This window comes from Anomaloglossus baeobatrachus, chromosome 5, assembly GCF_048569485.1.
Source record: "Anomaloglossus baeobatrachus isolate aAnoBae1 chromosome 5, aAnoBae1.hap1, whole genome shotgun sequence".
Taxonomy (NCBI): domain Eukaryota; kingdom Metazoa; phylum Chordata; class Amphibia; order Anura; family Aromobatidae; genus Anomaloglossus; species Anomaloglossus baeobatrachus.
This window is the reverse complement of record NC_134357.1, coordinates 479,052,261-479,073,149: the sequence shown is the minus strand read 5'-3', so window position 1 is coordinate 479,073,149 and position 20,889 is coordinate 479,052,261. Positions and strand designations below refer to the sequence as shown.

Sequence of the window (20,889 nt, the reverse complement as noted above, 5' to 3'; positions counted from 1 at the left end):
CTCTGGGCAAGAGTGCCAGAGGTGGAAACACATAAGGGAGCCGGAACTGCGACCAATCTTGCACCAAGGCGTCTACCGCCAGAGCTCTTTGATCGCGAGACCGCGCCATGAAGGTCGGGACCTTGTTGTTGTGCCGAGACGCCATTAGGTCGACATCCGGCACCCCCCAGCGGTGACAGATTTCCTGAAACACGTCTGGGTGAAGGGACCACTCCCCTGCGTCCATACCCTGGCGACTTAGGAAGTCTGCTTCCCAGTTTTCCACGCCCGGGATGTGAACCGCGGATATGGTGGATGCTCTGTCCTCCACCCACATCAGAATCCGCCGGACTTCCTGGAAGGCTTGCCGACTGCGTGTCCCTCCTTGGTGGTTGATGTATGCCACCGCTGTGGAGTTGTCCGACTGAATTCGGATCTGCTTTCCTTCCAGCCACTGCTGGAAGGCTAGTAGGGCCAGATACACTGCCCTGATTTCCAGAACATTGATCTGAAGGGTGGACTCCTGCTGAGTCCACGTACCCTGAGCCCTGTGGTGGAGAAAAACTGCTCCCCACCCTGACAGATTCGCGTCCGTCGTGACTACTGCCCAGGATGGGGGTAGGAAGGATCTTCCCTGTGATACAGAGGTGGGAAGAAGCCACCACTGCAAAGAGTCCTTGGTCGTCTGGGAAAGGGAGACTTCCCTGTCCAGGGATGTTGACTTCCCGTCCCATTGGCGGAGAATGTCCCACTGAAGTGGGCGCAGATGAAACTGCGCAAACGGGACTGCCTCCATTGCTGCCACCATCTTCCCTAGGAAGTGCATGAGGCGCCTTAAGGGGTGCGACTGACCTTGAAGGAGAGACTGCACCCCTGTCTGCAGTGACCGCTGCTTGTCCAGCGGAAGCTTCACTATCGCTGAGAGAGTATGAAACTCCATGCCAAGATACGTTAGTGATTGGGTCGGTGACAGATTGGACTTTGAAAAGTTGATGATCCACCCGAAAGTCTGGAGAGTCTCCAGCGCAACATTCAGGCTGAGTTGGCATGCCTCTTGAGAGGGTGCTTTGACAAGCAGATCGTCTAAGTAAGGGATCACCGAGTGTCCCTGAGAGTGCAAGATTGCTACCACTGCCGCCATGACCTTGGTGAAAACCCGTGGGGCTGTCGCCAGACCAAATGGCAGAGCTACGAATTGTAGATGGTCGTCTCCTATCACGAAACGTAGAAAGCGTTGGTGCTCTGTAGCAATCGGCACGTGGAGATAAGCATCTTTGATGTCTATTGATGCAAGGAAATCTCCTTGAGACATTGAGGCAATGACGGAGCGGAGGGATTCCATCCGGAACCGCCTGGCGTTCACATGCTTGTTGAGCAGTTTTAGGTCCAGAACAGGACGGAAAGAGCCGTCCTTTTTTGGCACCACAAAGAGATTGGAGTAAAAACCTTGCCCTTGTTCCTGAAGAGGGACAGGGATCACCACTCCTTCTGCTCTTAGAGAGCCCACCGCCTGCAGAAGGGCATCTGCTCGGTCGGGATGTGGGGAAGTTCTGAAGAACCGAGGCGGAGGACGAGAACTGAACTCTATCCTGTACCCGTGAGACAAAATGTCTGTTACCCACCGGTCCTTGACCTGTGGCAGCCAAATGTCGCAAAAGCGGGAGAGCCTGCCACCGACCGAGGATGCGGAGAGAGGAGGCCGAAAGTCATGAGGCAGCCGGCTTGGAAGCGGGTCCTCCGGTTGCTTTCTTGGGGCGTGAGTGAGCCCGCCAGGCATCTGAGCTCCTTTGCTCCTTCTGAGTCCCTTTGGACGAGGAGAATTGGGGCTTGCCCGAGCCTCGAAAGGACCGAAACCTCGACTGCCATTTCCTCTGTTGAGGTTTGCTTGATCTGGGCTGGGGTAAGGAGGAGTCCTTACCCTTGGACTGTTTAATGATTTCAGCTAATTGCTCACCAAACAGTCTGTCTCCAGATAGCGGCAAGCTGGTTAAACATTTCTTGGAAGCAGAATCTGCTTTCCATTCCTTTAACCACAAGGCTCTGCGCAAAACCACAGAGTTGGCGGACGCCATTGAGGTACGGCTCGTAGAGTCCAGTACTGCATTGATAGCGTATGTCGCAAACGCAGACATTTGCGTAGTTAAGGACGCCACCTGCGGCACTGCTGGACGTATGATAGAGTCCACCTGTGCCAGACCAGCGGAAATAGCTTGGAGTGCCCACACGGCCGCGAATGCTGGAGCAAACGACGCGCCGATAGCTTCATAGACAGATTTCAACCACAGGTCCATCTGTCTGTCATTGGCATCTTTAAGTGAAGCCCCATCCTCCACTGCAACTATGGATCTAGCCGCAAGCCTGGATATTGGGGGATCCACCTTTGGACACTAGGTCCAGCGTTTGACCACGTCAGGGGGAAAAGGATAACGGGTATCCTTAAGACGTTTGGAGAAACGCTTGTCTGGATAAGCATGATGTTTCTGGACTGATTCTCTGAAGTCAGAGTGGTCCAGAAAAGTACTCAATTTACGCTTGGGATACCGAAAATGGAACTTCTCCTGCTGAGCAGCTGCCTCCTCTGCTGAAGGGGCTGGGGGAGAAATATCCAACAGTCTATTGATGGCCGCTATAAGGTCATTTACCATTGCGTCACCATCAGGGGTATCTAGATTGAGAGCGGTGTCAGGATTAGACTCCTGATCACCCACCTCTGTCTCCTCATACAGAGACTCTTCTCGTTGAGACCCTGACCAGTGTGATGACGTCGAGGGTCTTTCCCAGCGAGCTCGCTTAGGCTGCCTGGGACTGTCATCCGAGTCAGAGTCTTCAGCCTGTGATGCCTGGGACCCCCTTGAAGTACGGATTAGTTCCAACTGAGGGGGACCGGGGAGCATAGACACAGCCGTGTCCATGGTCTGAGAAACTGGCCTGGACTGCAAGGTCTCCAGGATTTTTGTCATAGTCACAGACATCTTATCAGCAAAAATTGCAAATTCTGTCCCCGTCACCGGGGCAGGGTTCACAGGCGTCTCTGCCTGGGCCACTACTACCATAGACTCTGGCTGCCGAAGTGGCACAGGGATTGAACATTGCACACAATGGGGGTCATTGGAACCTGCCGGTAGATTAGCCCCACATGCGACACAAGCAGTGCATACCGCCTGTGCCTTGGCACCCTTGCGTTTTGCGGATGACATGTTGTTGTCTCCTCAGAGCAATATAGGGTATAAGCCAAGAAGCGACCGTACAGTGCAATATAAATATATATGGTACAGGGGAAAAGTGCACCAAATAACACTGAGGCACTAGTGGGGCCAGCACTTATGTGCAGCTTACCGCCCGCATAAACGCGGGTGTGTGGTCGCCAGAGTCCCTTGTCTGAGTCCCCCAGAGCCTGTGTCCGTTCTCCAGCCAGACTGCATGCAGGAATGGCTGCCGGCGTCCTGTGGAGAGGGGCGGGCCCTGGGCGTGTTCAGACCAAGAGCGGGAAACTTGCGTCCCCACTGTGCCCAGTGAGAGGGCTGGAGTATGTAAATAAGACTCCAGCCCTCGGCGCTGACTATAGAACAGCGTCTCTCCCTTTCCCTGATTGACAGGGAGGGGGCGGGAACGAAGCGGAGCTAGGCCGCAAAAGCCGGGGACTAGATTTATGAGCGCTGCCGCCGTAAAAGCGCGGTCAGCGCGAGTCCCCGGCGCACTACAAGTCCCAGCCGCGCCGCCGCTCCCGGAGCGGCCGGCGCGGTAGTTCCCAACACATAAAGTCACTCAGCTAAGCTGCAGTGACTAACCCGAGCACGCAGCGCTAGTGCCCCCGGCGCACTAGCACACCCAGCAAGTCTGGAGTGTGCGTGGTGTCTGTGCGGGGACACAGAGTACCTGAATGTTGCAGGGCCTTGTCCCTGACGGTACTCAGCTCCTCCAGCAGGTTCTCTGGGTCTGTGGATGGAGCCCGGCCTCAGGGTTTGGGGGCCGGTAAGATCCCACTTCCACAGAGCCCCTTAGGGGGATGGGGAAGGAAAGCAGCATGTGGGCTCCAGCCTCCGTACCCGCAATGGGTACCTCAACCTTAACAAACCGCAAGTGGGGTGAGAAGGGAGCATGCTGGGGACCCTATATGGGCCCTCTTTTCTTCCATCCGATATAGTCAGCAGCTACTGCTGACTAAACAGTGGAGCTATGCGTGGATGTCTGACCTCCTTCGCACAAAGCTTGAAAACTGAGCATCCCGTGATCCCACGGGGGGTGTATAGCCAGAAGGGGAGGGGCCTTACACTTTTTAGTGTAATGCTTTGTGTGGCCTCCGGAGGCAGTAGCTATACACCCAATCGTCTGGGTCTCCCAATGGAGCGCCGAAGAAAAATAAATAAATAAAACACTGGCATTAAGTAAAAAATGACCTCTAAAACCGTATGCTGGATAAAAAAAAAAAAAAATATTCGGGAGGCAGAGGGAAAAAAAGAAGCAAAAACTGGACAATTCCAACTGAGGGGTCTGTCTGCTTTAAAATTAAGACTTGTTTGTCAAAAAAATAGTTGTCCAGTGAATTCAAGGCAACTTTCACCTCTCTGTCCTCCATTCTTCTTGTGGACCATAAGACATAAGTCTGCAGCCTGCAAAATGTCCTCCTCTTACACAGGATGGCGACATCCAGAGCTACAGACAGGACGTAATCCCTACTCTATAAGCAATAAAGGGTCAGCTGATGGCCAGTCCTAACCTCCCTATACATATGCACTCAGATGAGCATGCATGTGCGACGGTGGAAACACCACTGGTGCCTACTTAGCGCACTAATAAACAAAGATCAGTATGTGGAAACCCAACATCAATGGGACTTGTAAGCTAATTTGTAAGAATTAATGATTGTGAATAGGAATGTAAACAAATGTGAAGTCAGAAGACGACTTCTTCCTAAGTAATCACGCCCTGAGACGGGACACATCAGCATCTGGACAGCAGCAGAGCCACATCCTCTGGAATAGTTACCCATCCTTCGTCAGGCCGTTTCCTGTGATTGCTTCCGGACCAGAGATCATGGGGAAACTCTCCAGACAGACAATAGCATGACAGGTTGCATCAGACACAACCAGTAAAACGTGAGCTGTTCTACTAATAAAAGCAAGGCCTATGGGAATCCTGAAACCTAAGGGGAAACCGCCGGATATACTTTTCCTGCTTCTGCCTAGTGGTAAACACATTGCTCATATTTACGGTATTAAAAGATATAGATAGCTTTGGGGGCATTTTTTTGTTTACTTAAAGGGGCTTTCCACTACTTTAAAACATTGATGACCTGATTGGTGGGGGTGCGACACCTGGCACGCACGCCGATCAGCTGTTCTCAGAGTTAGCCGGAGCTGCACAATATTACTCCCTCTACTGAACAAACGGCCAGATACTGCATATCTGCTTACCACCATACAAATCAATAGGAGGCAGATGAGCAGTACCGGGCCACAGCCACTATTCCGCCGACTAAGCGGTGCAGTTCTGGCAGCTGCTGACAGTTGCATGGCATTGGGATTCATTAGAAATGTTGCCTCAATTGTGCCCAATTAGCCATTTTCCCTCCTCGGTGTCATGTGACTCAGTGTTACAAGGTCTGACGTGTGACTGGCAAGCAGGGGTGTTATATTTAGGGTTATCGCTCACACATTCTCTCATACTGGTCACTAGAAGTTCAACATGGCAACTCATGGCAGAGAATTCTCTGAGGATCTGAAAAAAATAATTGTTGCTCTACATAAAGATTGTCGTGGCTATAAGATGATTGCCAACATCCTAAAACTGAGCTGCAGCACGGTGGCCAAGACCATACAGTGGTTTAACAAGACAGGTTCCACTCAGAACTAGCCTAACGATGAACACCCAGTGAAGCTGAGAGCACGTGCTCAGTCTCATATCCAGAAGTTGTCTTTTCAAAATAGACGTAGGAGTGCTGCCAGCATTGCTGAAGAGGTTACAGAGGTGTGGGGGGAGGTGGGGGGGACGAACTGTCAGTGCTCAGACCATACGCCGCATCACATTGGTCTGCATGGTTATCATCCCAGAAGGAAGCCTGTTCTAAAGATGATGCATGACAAAAGCCACAGTTTACTGAAGACAAGCTGACTATGGAGATGGAATACTGGAACTATGGTCCTGTGGTCTGATGAGGTGCCATGTTAACCTTCCAGTGACCAGTATGAGAGCATGTGTGAGAGTTAACACTAAATGTAGTACACCTGCTCAACATTCACACCTGACACATTGTAACACTAACGAGTCACATGACACTGGTGGGGGGGGAATGACTAATTGGACGAAATTTGGCCATTTTCACTTATAGGGTGTACTCACTTTTGTGGTCAGCAGTTTAGATATCAATTGCTGTGTGTTCAATTATTTAGAGGGCACCAAATTTACAGTATTGTACACGCAATCACACAGAGCCTTTTGTCTACAGCCATTAAATGGCTCTGTTAATACGATATTTAGATTAGGGATGCCCCAGTACTGCTGAAGAAGTGGCCATTATTGAATTTTCTACTCATCCCCTCAGGTATCTGATTAATAAGACAGTCGAGAGCACCAGGTCCATATCCTTGCCATTCTGGGACAGACTAGTTGGTAAGCTCCTGCTGCCTGACATCCCAACATAATGGAAGTGCTCATGGTATCTGACTCTTGCCATGAGTTAATAAGTCGGCCTCGTAACTATACAATGCAAAAAAAAAAAAAAATATATATATATATATATATATATATATATATATATATATATATATATATATATATATATATATATATATATATATATATATATATATATATATATATATATATATATATATATATATATATATATATATATATATATATATATATATATATATATATATATGAGTACTAACGCATGGCACCATGTCCACTTCAACATTACCACTAACAAATTCATTATGTTTAGTTGTCAGGCATAAAATCCCGAGCAACCAGTCCCTCACAGATTGGCATCACAACATGGGAGCAGGAAAGGCACGCCGAGCTACCGCCTTATTAATCAGATTTTCAGAATTGTAGTCCCTCAAGGACAATTTTGAGCGTTCGCGTGTGATAAATGCTGCCTGTAACCAGCAGAGGGCGAATCTACCAGTAAAATTCACACCTGGCACAGAGGACCTATAAATTCCCCAGCGATGCATTTATCCTTTTCCATCTTGGACCCACACTAGAACAACGTCCATCGACACTCACCACTTTGAGGTAAAGTCAACGAATTCTGCAGAAAACTTGTCTGCGGGCAGCTGTGGAGACGGCTCTTCCACCACCTGTTTGAGTTGCTGGAAAGGAGTTCCCCAAGAGTCGTAAGGAAACCGCAAGATGGCCAGCTCAATCTACAAGAGAACAGTGACATCACGGGCGGGAATCAGAGACAAGTGATGACGTAACAGAACATGACCAGCTGGCGTCCTACCTAGAAGATCTTTCTTCCTATATATACACACTGATGCTCTGTTTGAATGTACAAGAAATTCAGAGGGGGAAAATGATCAGAACCAAAAGAGCACAGACAGCGGCCTACCTCCAGCTCTACAGAGATTGGGGGAAAAGAAGCCATGCGACTCTGCTGCCACCAAGTGGTGACAAGCAGAACTCGCACATGGACATTTACTAAAAAGTTCCCAAATCCCATAGAACCAAATATATAGAGTTTTCTAAGTTTTTAATGGCACCACTATAAAAGGCAAATTTCATATATTGTGGAAGTGTGTGTGTGTATATATTATATTATATATCTATCTATATATACACACACAAACACACACACATATATGTATATGTATGTATATCTATGTGTATGTGTGTATGTGTGTGTATGTGTGTGTATGTGTGTGGATGTATGTGTGTGTATGTATGTGTGTGCGTGTACGTGTGTGCGTGTGCGTGTGTGTGTGTGTGTGTAAGGTGGGGAGATGTAATTCTACCATTGGATTTTGTTGTGTCTTTCACCATGCTTTATACTGCAGGACGTTATGATTACAGCAATTACCAATCTATCATTGGCAGGTTTTGGTGGGGTTTTTGTTTCTAATATTTCACTACTTTCCATTAAAAAAAATAAATAAAAAAAAGTTTAAAAATTAATTTATGTGACTACATTAGCATTGTTTGCCATTCCCTTCTTTTTTTGTGTTCACCATGGGCCACTAGTCAGCCCTCTTTCAGTGTAACGACACCCCTGAATAGGCCCCTCCGTTAGAGCGTTTAGTGTGGGGGGACTCATGGGTTTGCGTCGCCTGACGCCCTATTTCTTGCTTTTGATGGTTTTGTATTTCTTCTAGTTTGTGCATTAATTGGTTTTGGTACGGTCTGTTTTCCTCTCCCCTCCCCCCCTCTTTTTGTTATGTTTAATGGTACTTACCTTCTAGTTCTTTCTTTAGCCAGTCAGCTGACTGGGCAGATTTTGACAACAGATCCAGGATTGGCTGTTATTTTTGGCGGGAAGGTTAATGTATTCATAGACTGAGAGTCGGTTGTCAGGTGTCATTGCTGACAGGAAGCAGATTCAAGCAGCTCCTCGCCCGCCCTCCCCTTATGTTTAAGTCACGGTTTTATTAGTTGGGTAGTCGCCCAGCTAAGCCTGGGTGGACAGTGCTTTCTAAAATATTTAATATTAATTATTTATACAAGATGTTTATTGGTTTAATTATTTAATGATTAAATTATTATGTAACCCATTAATAAACACCGTGGCCTTTATTCACCAAGACAGGTTTCTGTGTTTTTAATGTTAAAATATATATTTAGCTGTGTAAGGGGTGCCTATGGCGTCTGCAATCCCATGTGGGCGCGATAACACGTTTTCCATGAGATGACGTCCCCGCCAGCTTATGGAAATCTTGCGCATGCGCACCTCTCATTCCCGCAGCGTCATTTGGCCTCTGTAGCCGGGTGTACACTTGTCGGCTTCACAAGCGCACTGTGCATGATCCATCGTCTCCTGCGGCCATGCACAGTGTGCTTCTGCAGCCTGGGAGCAAACGCTCAACTACAGAGACCAAGCGTTGCTGCGGGAATGAGGTGTGCGCATGCGCGAGATTTCCATAAGCTGGCGGGGACGTCGGCTCATGGAAATCATGTTATCACGCCCACATGGGGAATGAGAGTGCAAAAAACTGTGGATAAAACAAGCAAAAAAGGGTCTTACCCAATATGAAAGGGAAAAGGGTGAAAAATAGGCTGCTCACGTTGTGTGGTTGTGTGACCCACAACCAGTGCAAAAAAACATCAGCTGCCGCAAGGTCCATGAGCGCCAAGGCTCAACGAAACAAACCGGAACCTGGCAAAACGTGGCTCAATCTGCGCTGCTGTGAATAAGAGAATGGTCCAGTCCCGTAGTATAAGAGAAAGGGTGCTTTACTGACCATTGGTGCCTATTCTGAAAAAATGGGGAATCACCTTGAAACGAGTCAATAAGGCAATGGGGCTGCTACGGATTGGACCAGTATCTTACACAGCCATGTTTTGCCAGGTTCCTGTTTGTTGCGGGAATGAACCATGCGCCTGCGCAAGATATCCTTGAGCTGGCAGTGATGGCGGCTCATGGAAATCAGGTTACCACGCCCACAGGGGAATGAGGGCAGACTAGTCGGGGAAAAACAACGCTCTTGCAACTAGTCACAGTCATAATTAGCATAGGGAAAATGTAAGTTATAATTTTATTTTTTATTTTTAAACATTGCTTTTACACAATATTATTAGGCAGGGATTTTTAGCCCACATGACCCTGCTGCTAGGTCAGGTTCTCTTTAATAGAAAACATCTGAATTTTGAAAAAAGAAAAAAGGCCAGAAGTAAATACCAGACTTACCATAGTAATTCCCAGGCTCCATATATCAGACTTCACATTGTATCCTTTCTGATTCAGCTCCGGGTTTATTCTTTCAGGCTGGGGGGACAACAAAAATGGCAGAAAAAGGGCAATTTTACATTTTATATTAATACAGAGGCTACCACACAGCTTTTCTAAACTCCCAAATGGCATATTTGTGTTATCGCAAATGGATGAAGAAGAAAAAAAAAACCAGACCGATAATGCTGCCAATCCAGTAAGCTAGGCAGACGAATTGGCTCAAGAATTGTTATTTAAGAGGATGCCCACTACTTGAATGTACAAACAATGGAAGGAAGAAAAGGGTTGGGTTGGTGCCACCAAACCAGTCGAAATGATGCAGATAAAATGTGATTTATTGGTCAACGCGTTTCAAAGCCCTCAGAGGCTTCTTCATCAGGACCTATTACTTACACTACTTGTATATGAATGACCGATTGTACCAACACTGGTAGGATACTAACACCGCTACAGATCAGCTGTTATAAGCTTCAGCAGCTATGTAACCAGTGTACGGTGCTGGAACAGCACAACTCAGTACAAGTGGTGGTCATTCTAAGGTACTGCAGCTCAGGAAATCTGCACAGCAAGACTTAACCATGAAGTTTTTTTCCTAGTAAGACTCCTTTAATGTCTTTAAGCCCCTTTTCCACCCTTCTCCGATCCAGTACAATGCAGAAACTATGAAATCCCTGCTAACCCCTCTACTGTTATCATGTAGTGAGGGGCAGGCACAGGAGATGGAGCTGTGCTGGTGACATCACAAGTGATTCCCTGCTGCCCTACTCCGGCATCCAGTCCGGTGATACTGTGATGTTCATTGCGTAACCTAATAAGAGGCGCCCACAATGAAGACCGGCCGTCACTGAGCAAAGGACTGGATGCAGGACTAGAGCAGCGCTAATCAAATTTGTCATCTCTACTTGTGAGAAAAGTTGAAAATATATTAAAAAATTAATTTTTTAAAGATATGATTAATTAAAAGGTAAAAAGTTATGTCTGCCCTCAGGTGGCCAGTTAAGGTGTTTTTTTTTTTCTTCTTAGGTTGTAATTCTTCGTGTCAGCCTCCTGGTGGCAGTAGCGTACACCTATGGAGTCTTGTGTCCTCCCAATGTGAAGCGCCCGAGAAATAAAAATCTAAACTTTGTACACGTCCTTTACATAAATAAATTACCGTATTTTTCGCTTTATAAGACGCACCGGATTATAAGACGCACCCCAAACTTAGACATAAAAAAAGGTAAAAAAAAAAAAAGAAAAATGGGGTCCGTCTTATACTCCGGTGTTCTCTTACCGGAGGGGGGCAGCAGTGGTGAAGCGGGGTCACAGGAGGCACAGGTTGTGCTGGCAGGCGCGGCGGGTCAGTGGCAGCGGGGTCCGTGGGTGCAGGTGCCGTGGCGTCCATGGTTGCAGGCACGGTGGCGTCCGCGGTGGCAGGCGCCGTGGGGGTCCGTGGTGGCGGCAGCAGCCGTGGCGGGTGAGCCGTGCAGCAAGCCGGTGCAGTGAGTGTCCGCGGTCCCGGTTCAGTGGTGGCAGCGGCGGCGACTGCTCAGTGGTGGCAGCGGCGGGGACTGCTCAGTGGTGGCAGCGGCGGGGACTGCTCAGTGGTGGCAGCGGCGGGGACTGCTCAGTGGTGGCAGCGGCGGGGACTGCTCAGTGGTGGCAGCGGCGGGGACTGCTCAGTGGTGGCAGCGGCGGGGACTGCTCAGTGGTGGCAGCGGCGGGGACTGCTCAGTGGTGGAGCAGACGGATGCGGTGTTTTACCAGTGTGTCCGCGGTCCCGATTCAAGTAATGGTGCCCGGAGCAGCGCGTGCGCAGATGGAGCTCTCATCCAAGAGCTCCACCGGCGCCATCATTTGAAAGTGGGACCGCGGACAACTGGTAACATGCTGCACAGCCGCCCGCCCCGCATGCACAGAGTGGCAGCCAGCAGGCTGCCCGCCCACCCTGCGTACAAGCCGCCGGGTACCTGTGCTTGCGTGCGGTGGCAGCCGGGTACCCATGGCTGTGTGCGGGCGGCAGCCGGGTGCTGTGTGCGGGCGGCACCTGGGTGCCTGTGTGAGGGCGGCAGCCGGCTGCCGCCCACACGGGCACCCGACTGCCGCTCGCACACAGCCATGGGTACCCGGCTGCCACCGCACGCAAGCACAGGTACCCGGCCGCTTGCATGCAGCCACAGGCACCCGGCCACCTCAGAGACAGGACCCCCACCCCCACCCCCAGGTACCGCTTTAATAAGACGCACCCCCCATTTTCCTCCCAAATTTTAGGGAGGAAAAGTGCGTCTTATAAAGCGAAAAATACGGTGCTTTTTTTAACCCATGAGAGCAGCACTCACAGCCATGTACGGTTTACAGCCGGCGTCCATCGTTTTAGCTACAGAGTCCACCAAGTATCCACTGATTCCAAAATCGCACATCTTCACCTGGCCCTGTTTGTTGATAAGAACATTGGAGGGTTTCACATCTGCAATAGAAAAAATGTAAAGAATAGGGGGTTATAGCCCAAAGTCTGCAGTACATGGACGCTGCAGAACGCCGATCAAATCTGCAGAATTATTGGTGCGTCCATAATCACGACATATCAGTACGAGGCAGAGGAGGGCGACTTACCTCTATGGATCACAGAGAGTTTACTATGTAGATGTTCTAAGGCTCTAACAATCTGTTGGGAGGAACAAAAGGGATGAAAAATTAATAAGCGTCATCCCCTTTAAATGAGGGAGTGCAGAGGAAACATTAGTAAAGAGGAGTATTGGCACCATGGTGGGTGACATGAGCCAAAACACTGTCAGTCAGAAGCGCCAATGTGGCTCATGTTAGTAGTGTACCTATGGTGGCAGGTGTGGCTACGTGGGCGTCATTAGAGTACCAAGATGGCAGTGATTGGGAAAGGGGGTTTTAATCAGGAAGGCCCAGGATGTGGTGGTAAACAGTGAGCCCCTCAACTTCCTCCGCCGATGAGCTACCACAGCATCCAGGACCTTGCTGTTGAACACATTTCCTAGTCACCACCATCTTGGTACTCCAAGGTCTTACTGCTGAACACATTTCCTAGTCACCACCATCTTGGTACTCCAATGTCTTACTGCTGAACATATATCCTAGTCACCACCATCTTGGTACTCCACCAAAGGACACGCAGCCACATACCTGAGCTTTACAGAAAAACATTCTATATAAAAAAATACAATCAATCCATCATAGGATTACCTAGCCATTGTTCATGGAACTACAGAAACAGACTGACCACTTTGTTAGGAATCTGGCCACTTACAGAAACTGCTATTTTGCCCAGGATATCCTCAGGGATTGTCATGCCTTTGTCTATCACGTTCTTGTAGAATTTGTCCAGTGAAGTGTCCATCAGTTCCATGCAGATCCAAACATCTCCCTGCAAACACAGGAGAAACATCTGAATTGGAGAGCGAGTTATAAATTGTGAAGAATCAGGTCCCTTCATCTGGGTGAGGCAGTAACCGCATTTACATGGAGCAGAGGAGTTGCCGTGTCCAACAGGCTACTCCCTACATCAACTCAATGCAGAGGGACATCCCTTTCAAAAGACGGAGTCCGATCTAAATCCAGAAGAGTGCAGTCACTCTCTGACTGCAAACTTATGAATCCTCACATCGCAACCACTGTGCATTGCAAAGATTTGCCGGTTTCAGAGTCACGAAAAGCAGTCACGTGGTTGCGAGTATGTGGTGTGTATACTCCCGGCCAGAATCAGACTAAGGCCCTGTGCGCACTCAACGTTTTTCCCCAAGGTTTGTTTTGCGTTTTTGCTGCAGAAACTTCTTGAAAAAAATGGTTGTAACCTTTCTGCAGTCATTCCCCAGCAAAACCTATGGGAAAAAAAATTAGCTGTGCGCACTAGGCGGATTTTGAGAGCTACCGGTTTTGCTGCGGGATTCCTGCAGCAAAAACAATTGCATGTCACTTCTTTTCCGTAGGTAGCTGCGGCATTTCACTCAGAATTTCTTGAGAAAAAAAATGAGCATGTCACTTCTTTTCTGCAGGTACCTGCGTTTTTTGCCGTAGTTTCCAACTTTTCATGTTGAACTTGACACACGATGCAATAATGGCTGTAGAGCAAAAGTAGATTTTGGGTACTCACCGTAAAATCTCTTTCTTGGAGCCTTCATTGGGGGACACAGAGACCATGGGTTGTATGCTGCTGCCACTAGGAGGCGACACTAAGCAAAATAAGGAAAACTCCTCCTATGCAGTATACACCCACCAACTGGCAATTGTACCTCAGTTAGTGAGAAAGCAATAGGAGACAACAGTAGAAAAAACGAACAATCGTACAGAAGTGGACATTAAACTGAACATTCAACAGAAACATTGAACAGTAACATATGTCCAACACAAGGGCGGGTGCTGTGTCCCCCAATGAAGGCTCCAAGAAAGAGATTTTACGGTGAGTACCCAAAATCTACTTTTCTTTATCGCTTCATTGGGGGACACAGAGACCATGGGACGTCCTAAAGCAGTCCCACGGGTGGGTCTAGTATTACTCTCAGGGCTGACCTCGGTCCACTGCAGCCTGCAGAACTAGTCTACCGAGGCTCGCATCGGCGGATGCGAAAGTGTGAACCCTGTAGAACTTTGTGAAAGTGTGGAGCGAAGACCAGGTGGCCGCTTTGCAAAGCTGCGACGCTGTAGCGTGGTGACGGACCGCCCACGAGGCTCCCACCGCCCTGGTGGAATGGGCCGTAATCCTGAGTGGGCGCGTTCTCCCTCTTACCCGGTAGGCTTCCAGTACGGCAGAGCGAATCCATCGCGCAATGGAGGACTTGGAGGCAGATAGGCCTCTGCGCGGGCCAGACGGAAGTACAAAAAGGGAATCCGACCGTCTGAATTGAGAGGTCCTGGAAATGTACCAACGGAGAGCTCTGACCAAGTCCAGCCTGTGGAGAAGAATCTCACGAGGGTGTGAAGGATTCGGACAAAAGGAGGGGAGAACAATGTCCTCGTTAAGATGGAAAGAGGAAACCACCTTGGGCAGAAAGGACGGAACCGGACGGAGGACTACCTTATCCTGGTGGAAGACAAGGTATGGAGAGCGGCAGGAAAGCGCCGCTAGTTCAGATACCCGCCTGATTGACGTGATGGCAACTAAGAAGGCGACCTTCCAAGAGAGGAACGTGAGGGACATCTCATGCATAGGTTCGAAGGGAGAATGCTGGAGAACGGACAGAACCAGGTTGAGGTCCCAGGGCTCCACTGGAGGTTGAACGGGGGGCGCCGCATGCGCGACCCCCTGAATGAATGTACGAACCTGTGAACGAGAAGCAATCTTCCTTTGAAAGAGAATGGAAAGAGCAGACACTTGCCCCTTGAGGGAGCTTAGTGCTAATCCCGCATCCAGACCAGACTGTAGGAATGACAACAGAACTGGCAAGGAGAAAGTCATGGCTGTGACCTGGTTAGCTTCACACCAGCGGAAATAGGCCTTCCACGTCCGGTGGTAAATGCGGGAAGAAGAAGGCTTCCGAGCTTTGATCATCGTCTGGACGACTCTACCTGAGAATCCCGCGGAAGTTAGTACTGCGGCTTCAACAGCCATGCCGTTAAATTGAGCGACTGTGAATTCTGGTGAAGAAAAGGCCCTTGGGTGAGAAGGTCCTGGACGTCTGGAAGTCTCCACGGAGCGTCGGCGAGAAGGTGCACGAGCTCTGCGTACCACGGGCGACGAGGCCAATCTGGGGCCACGAGGATCACCGGAACTCCCTCCGCCTTGATCTTCTTGACTAGCCTGGGTATAAGCGGAAGTGGAGGGAAGAGGTACGGCAGAGAGAACTGCGACCAGGGGATCGCTAGGGCGTCCGTCGCAAGCGCTAGTGGGTCTCTTGCCCTGGAGACGAACTGGGGGATCTTGTGATTCCACCTGGAGGCCAGGAGATCCACGTCGGGGGTCCCCCACCTGGAACAGATCTGCTGGAAGATTCTGGGATTGAGGGACCACTCTCCCGCGTCGAGACCCTCTCGGCTGAGGAAGTCGGCGGCCCAATTGTCCACGCCCGGGATGTGGACCGCCGAAATCGCTGGGACGTTTTGTTCGGCCCAGTCGATGATTTGGGATACCTCTCTCATTGCCGCTCGGCTGCGTGTTCCGCCTTGATGGTTTATGTAGGCTACCGTGGTTGCATTGTCGGACTGCACCCGAACTGGGTGTCCGCGAAGCAGAGCCTTCCACTGGAAGAGAGCTAGGCGAACTGATCTGAGTTCCAAGATGTTGATGGGGAGCTTGGTTTCCGGCTCGGTCCAGCGACCCTGAACTGTGAGGTCCTGGAAGGTGGCCCCCCAACCTAGTAGGCTGGCGTCTGTCGTGACGACCCTCCATCGAAGGGGAAGAAATGATCTCCCTTGGAGGGTGAGGGGAGAGCATCTCCACCATTCCAATGACTCCCTGACTCGAGGAGGGATCGCAATTAGTCGATCCAGAGAGTGAGGAGACTTGTCCCATGCTGCGAGAAGGAGACCTTGAAGGGGGCGAGTGTGGAATTGACTGTAGGGCACCGCCTCCATTGACGCCACCATCTTCCCGAGAATGCTCATGCAGTATCGAAGGGAGCAGCGAGGTGCGCGTTGGAGCTTCCAAATCCCCCTGAGGATGGCTGTGAGTTTGTCCTTGGGCAGAAGAACCTTCGCTTGCGTGGTATCGAAGATCATGCCGAGGAACGAGATGCGTTGAGACGGGATCAGAGATGACTTTGGTCTGTTGATCAACCAGCCGAGACGGGATAGAGTATCCAGAGTGATGTTGAGACTGTCGCGGCACTCCGCCGCCGAGGGAGCCTTGATCAAAATGTCGTCCAGATACGGGATGGCTAGAATCCCCCGGGTCCGAAGAATAGCCATGACAGTAGCCATTACCTTGGTGAAGACTCTGGGAGCTGTCGAGAGCCCGAAGGGGAGGGCAGTGAACTGGAAGTGTTGTCCCTGAACCATGAAGCGTAGGAATCTCTGATGAGCTGGAAAGATCGGTATGTGGAGATAGGCGTCCTGGATGTCCACCGAGCAAAGGAACTCCCCTGGTTCCATGGACGCTATCTCTGAGCGCAGAGACTCCATGCGGAATCGCCGGAGACGGACTCGCCTGTTGAGGCGCTTGAGATCCAGGATGGGGCGGACTGTGCCGTTCTTCTTCGGTACCACGAAAAGGTTTGAATAAAAACCCCGGAATCTGTCTTGAGGAGGTACGGAGATGATGACCCCAGAGTCTCGCATGGCCTGAATGGCTGCGAAGAAGCCCTCTGTGAGGGAGGGGTCCTTGGGGGGTTTGGACTGGACGAAGCGTGAGCGTGGGAGCGAAGAAAACTCTATTTTGTAGCCGTGAGAGACGACGTCTCGAACCCAGGCGTCGTCTATCACGGAAAGCCACGTGCTTCTGAACATGCGGAGACGACCGCCGACCCTGGATTGGGACCCGGTGACGGGAGCCCAGTCATGCAGAGGAAAATCTGTGGGATCTGGACCTGGAGGACTTGGACTGCTGGCCACGGGAACGCCAGGAACGCCAGTGGGGTGTTGCCTTGAAGGAGGGCTTCCGTCTCTCCTGACGCGCTGGGGACCGCTCCCGACGTGAGTTGTTGTTGGTGGAGAATTGACGAAAGGGGCGAAAAGGAAAAGGTCGCCGCTTTGGAGGGGCACGAGGGGTCCTCTGTTGGGGGAGGAAGGTACTCTTGCCTCCCGTAGCCTCAGAGATGATCTTGTCCAGCTTTTCTCCGAAGAGTCTGGCACCGACAAAGGGAAGACTGGTGAGAGACTTTTTGGATGCTGAGTCCGCGTTCCACGCTTTAAGCCACAGGGCTCTGCGGATTGCAGTAATGTTGCCGGCTGCCAGGGCAGCAGAAGCAGCAGAGTCAAGGGACGCAGCGACTAGATACTTTCCGGCGTGAGTGATCTGATCTGCCAGATCTGCCAGCTCTGGTCTGGGAGCGTCAGCCAGGATACCACGCCGAAGGAGCTTTGCCCAGGCGGAGACAGCCTTGGAAACCCAGGTGGTTGCGAAGGCTGGAGTGATGGCAGAGCCGGAGGCTTCGAAGGCCGACCTGGCTAAGGATTCTATGGTCCTGTCCGAGGGATCCTTCAGGGAGGCTCCATCGGACAGCGGCAGGGTGGTGCTGGACGAGAGTCGGGAGATCGGAGGGTCCACTGAAGGGGCCACTGACCACTTCTGAAGCAGTTCCGGTGGGAAGGGATAAAGGACCTGAGCGCGCTTGCGCTTCTGGAAACGCTTGTCGGGATGTTCCCACTGTTTGGAAAGAAGGGAATTTTGTTACTTACCGTAAATTCCTTTTCTTCTAGCTCTTATTGGGAGACCCAGACGATTGGGGTATAGCTACTGCCCTCTGGAGGCCACACAAAGCACTACATCAAAAGTGCAAGGCCCCTCCCCCTCTGGCTATACCCCCCCCGTGGTATCACGGGTTCTCCAGTTTTAGTGCCAAAGCAAGAAGGAGGAAGCCAATAACTGGATTAAACAAATTAACTCCGAATAACATCGGAGAACTGAAAAACCGTTCAACATGAACAACATGTGTACCCGCAAACAACAAAAAAACATCCCGAAGGACAACAGGGCGGGTGCTGGGTCTCCCAATAAGAGCTAGAAGAAAAGGAATTTACGGTAAGTAACAAAATTCCCTTCTTCTTCAGCGCTCTATTGGGAGACCCAGACGATTGGGACGTCCAAAAGCTGTCCCTGGGTGGGTAAAGAAATACCTCATGTTAGAGCTGCAAAACAGCCCTCCCCTACGGGGGTGTCACTGCCGCCTGCAGGACTCTTCTACCTAAGCTGGCATCCGCCGAAGCATAGGTATGCACCTGATAATGCTTGGTGAAAGTGTGCAGACTGGACCAGGTAGCTGCCTGGCACACCTGTTGAGCCGAAGCCTGGTGACGTAATGCCCAGGACGCACCCACGGCTCTGGTTGAGTGGGCTTTTAGCCCTGAAGGAACCGGAAGCCCCGCAGAACGGTAGGCCTCTAGAATTGGTTCTTTGATCCATCGAGCCAGGGTGGCTTTAGAAGCCTGCAACCCCTTGCGCGGACCAGCGACAAGGACAAAAAGTGCATCGGCACGGCGCATGGGCGCCGTGCGGGAAATGTAGATTCTGAGTGCTCTCACCAAATCTAGCAAACGTAAATCATTCTCATACCGGTGAACCGGATGAGTGCAAAAAGACGGTAAGGAGATATCCTGATTAAGATGAAACGAGGATACGACCTTAGGGAGAAACTCCGGAATGGGGCGCAGCACTACCTTGTCCTGGTGAAACACCAGGAAGGGAGCCTTGGATGACAGAGCTGCCAGCTCAGACACTCGCCGAAGCGATGTGATCGCAACGAGAAACGCCACCTTCTGTGACAGGCGAGAAAAGGGAACCTCCTTCAGAGGCTCGAAAGGCGGCTTCTGGAGAGCAACTAGAACCCTGTTCAGATCCCATGGATCTAACGGCCGCTTGTACGGGGGTACGATATGACAAACCCCCTGCGGGAACGTGCACACCTTAGAAAGACGTGCTAGCCGCTTCTGAAAAAACACGGATAGTGCTGAGACTTGCCCTTTGAGGGAGTCGAGCGACGAGCCCTTTTCTGACTCCTATTGTAGGAAGGAAAGAAAAGTAGACAATGCAAATGGCCAGGGAGACACTCCCTGAGTAGAGCACCAGAATAAGAAAATCTTCCACGTTCTGTGGTATATCTTAGCAGACGTGGGCTTCCTAGCCTGTCTCATGGTGGCAACGACCCCTTGGGATAATCCTGAAGACGCTAGGATCCAGGACACAAAAGCCACCCCGTCAGGTTCAGGGCCGCAGAATTCCGATGGAGAAAACGGCCCTTGGGACAGTAAGTCTGGTCGGTCTGGTAGTGACCACGGTCGGCCGACCGTGAGATGCCACAGATCCGGGTACCACGATCTCCTCGGCCAGTCTGGTGCGACGAGTATGACGCGGCTGCAATCGGATCTGATTTTTGCGCAGTACTCTGGACAAGAGTGCCAGAGGTGGAAACACATATGTGAGCCGGAACTGCGACCAATCTTGCACTAAGGCGTCTGCTGCCAGAGCTCTGTGATCGCGCGATCGTGCCATAAATGCCGGGACCTTGTTGTTGTGCCGAGACGCCATTAGGTCGACGTCCGGCACCCCCCAGCGGCAACAGATTTCCTGAAACACGTCCGAGTGAAGGGACCATTCCCCCGCGTCCATACCCTGGCGACTGAGGAAGTCTGCTTCCCAGTTTTCTACGCCCGGGATGTGAACTGCGGATATGGTGGATGCTGTGTCCTCCACCCACATGAGGATTCGCCGGACTTCCTGGAAGGCTTGCTGACTGCGCGCCCCTTCTTGGTGGTTGATGTATGCCACCGCTGTGGAGATGTCCGACTGGATTCGGATCTGCTCTCTTTCTAGCCACTTCTGGAAGGCTAATAGGGTAAGATACCCTGCCCCGATTTGAACATCGATCTGAAGGGTGGACTCCTGCTGAGTCCACGTCCCCTGAGCCATGTGGCGGAGACAAACTGCTCCCCACCCTGACAGACTCGTATCTGTCGTGACCAGTGCCCAGGATGGGGGCTATGGCCACTATAGCAGAGAGTCCTCGGCCGTCTGGGAAAGGGAGACTTCCGTGTCCAGGGAGGTTGACTGCCCGTCCCATTGGCGGAGAATGTCCCATTGCCGTTGGCGCAGATGAAACTGCGCAAAGAGAACTGCCTCGATGGCTGCCACCATCTTCCTTAGGAAGTGCATGAGGCGCCTTAAGGGGTGCGACTGGCCTTGAAGGAGAGACTGCACCTCTGTCTGCAGTGAACGCTGCTTGTTCAGCGGAAGCTTCACTATTGCTGATAGAGTATGAAACTCCATGCCGAGATACGTTAGTGATTGAGTCGGAGACAGATTTGACCTTGCCAAATTGATGATCCACCCGAAAGTCTGGAGAGTCTCCAGCGTAACATTCAGGCTGCGTTGGCATGCCTCGAGGGAGGGTGCTTTGACGAGTAGATCGTCCAAGTATGGGATC

General features: G+C 50.8%; 1 protein-coding gene across 1 annotated transcript in view; it reads right to left on the bottom strand.

The window, feature by feature from the left end:
- MAP2K6 (mitogen-activated protein kinase kinase 6) overlaps positions 1 to 20,889 on the bottom strand; it is a 61,107-nt gene that overhangs the window by 16,450 nt on the left and 23,768 nt on the right. The window contains exons 3-7 of the mRNA XM_075350672.1: positions 13,128 to 13,244; positions 12,464 to 12,515; positions 12,190 to 12,317; positions 9,830 to 9,907; positions 7,213 to 7,352 (exon numbers count right to left, since the gene is read on the bottom strand). Of these exons, the coding sequence (XP_075206787.1) occupies positions 7,213 to 7,352; positions 9,830 to 9,907; positions 12,190 to 12,317; positions 12,464 to 12,515; positions 13,128 to 13,244 (515 nt within the window). The remainder of the gene's footprint in view (positions 1 to 7,212; positions 7,353 to 9,829; positions 9,908 to 12,189; positions 12,318 to 12,463; positions 12,516 to 13,127; positions 13,245 to 20,889) is intronic.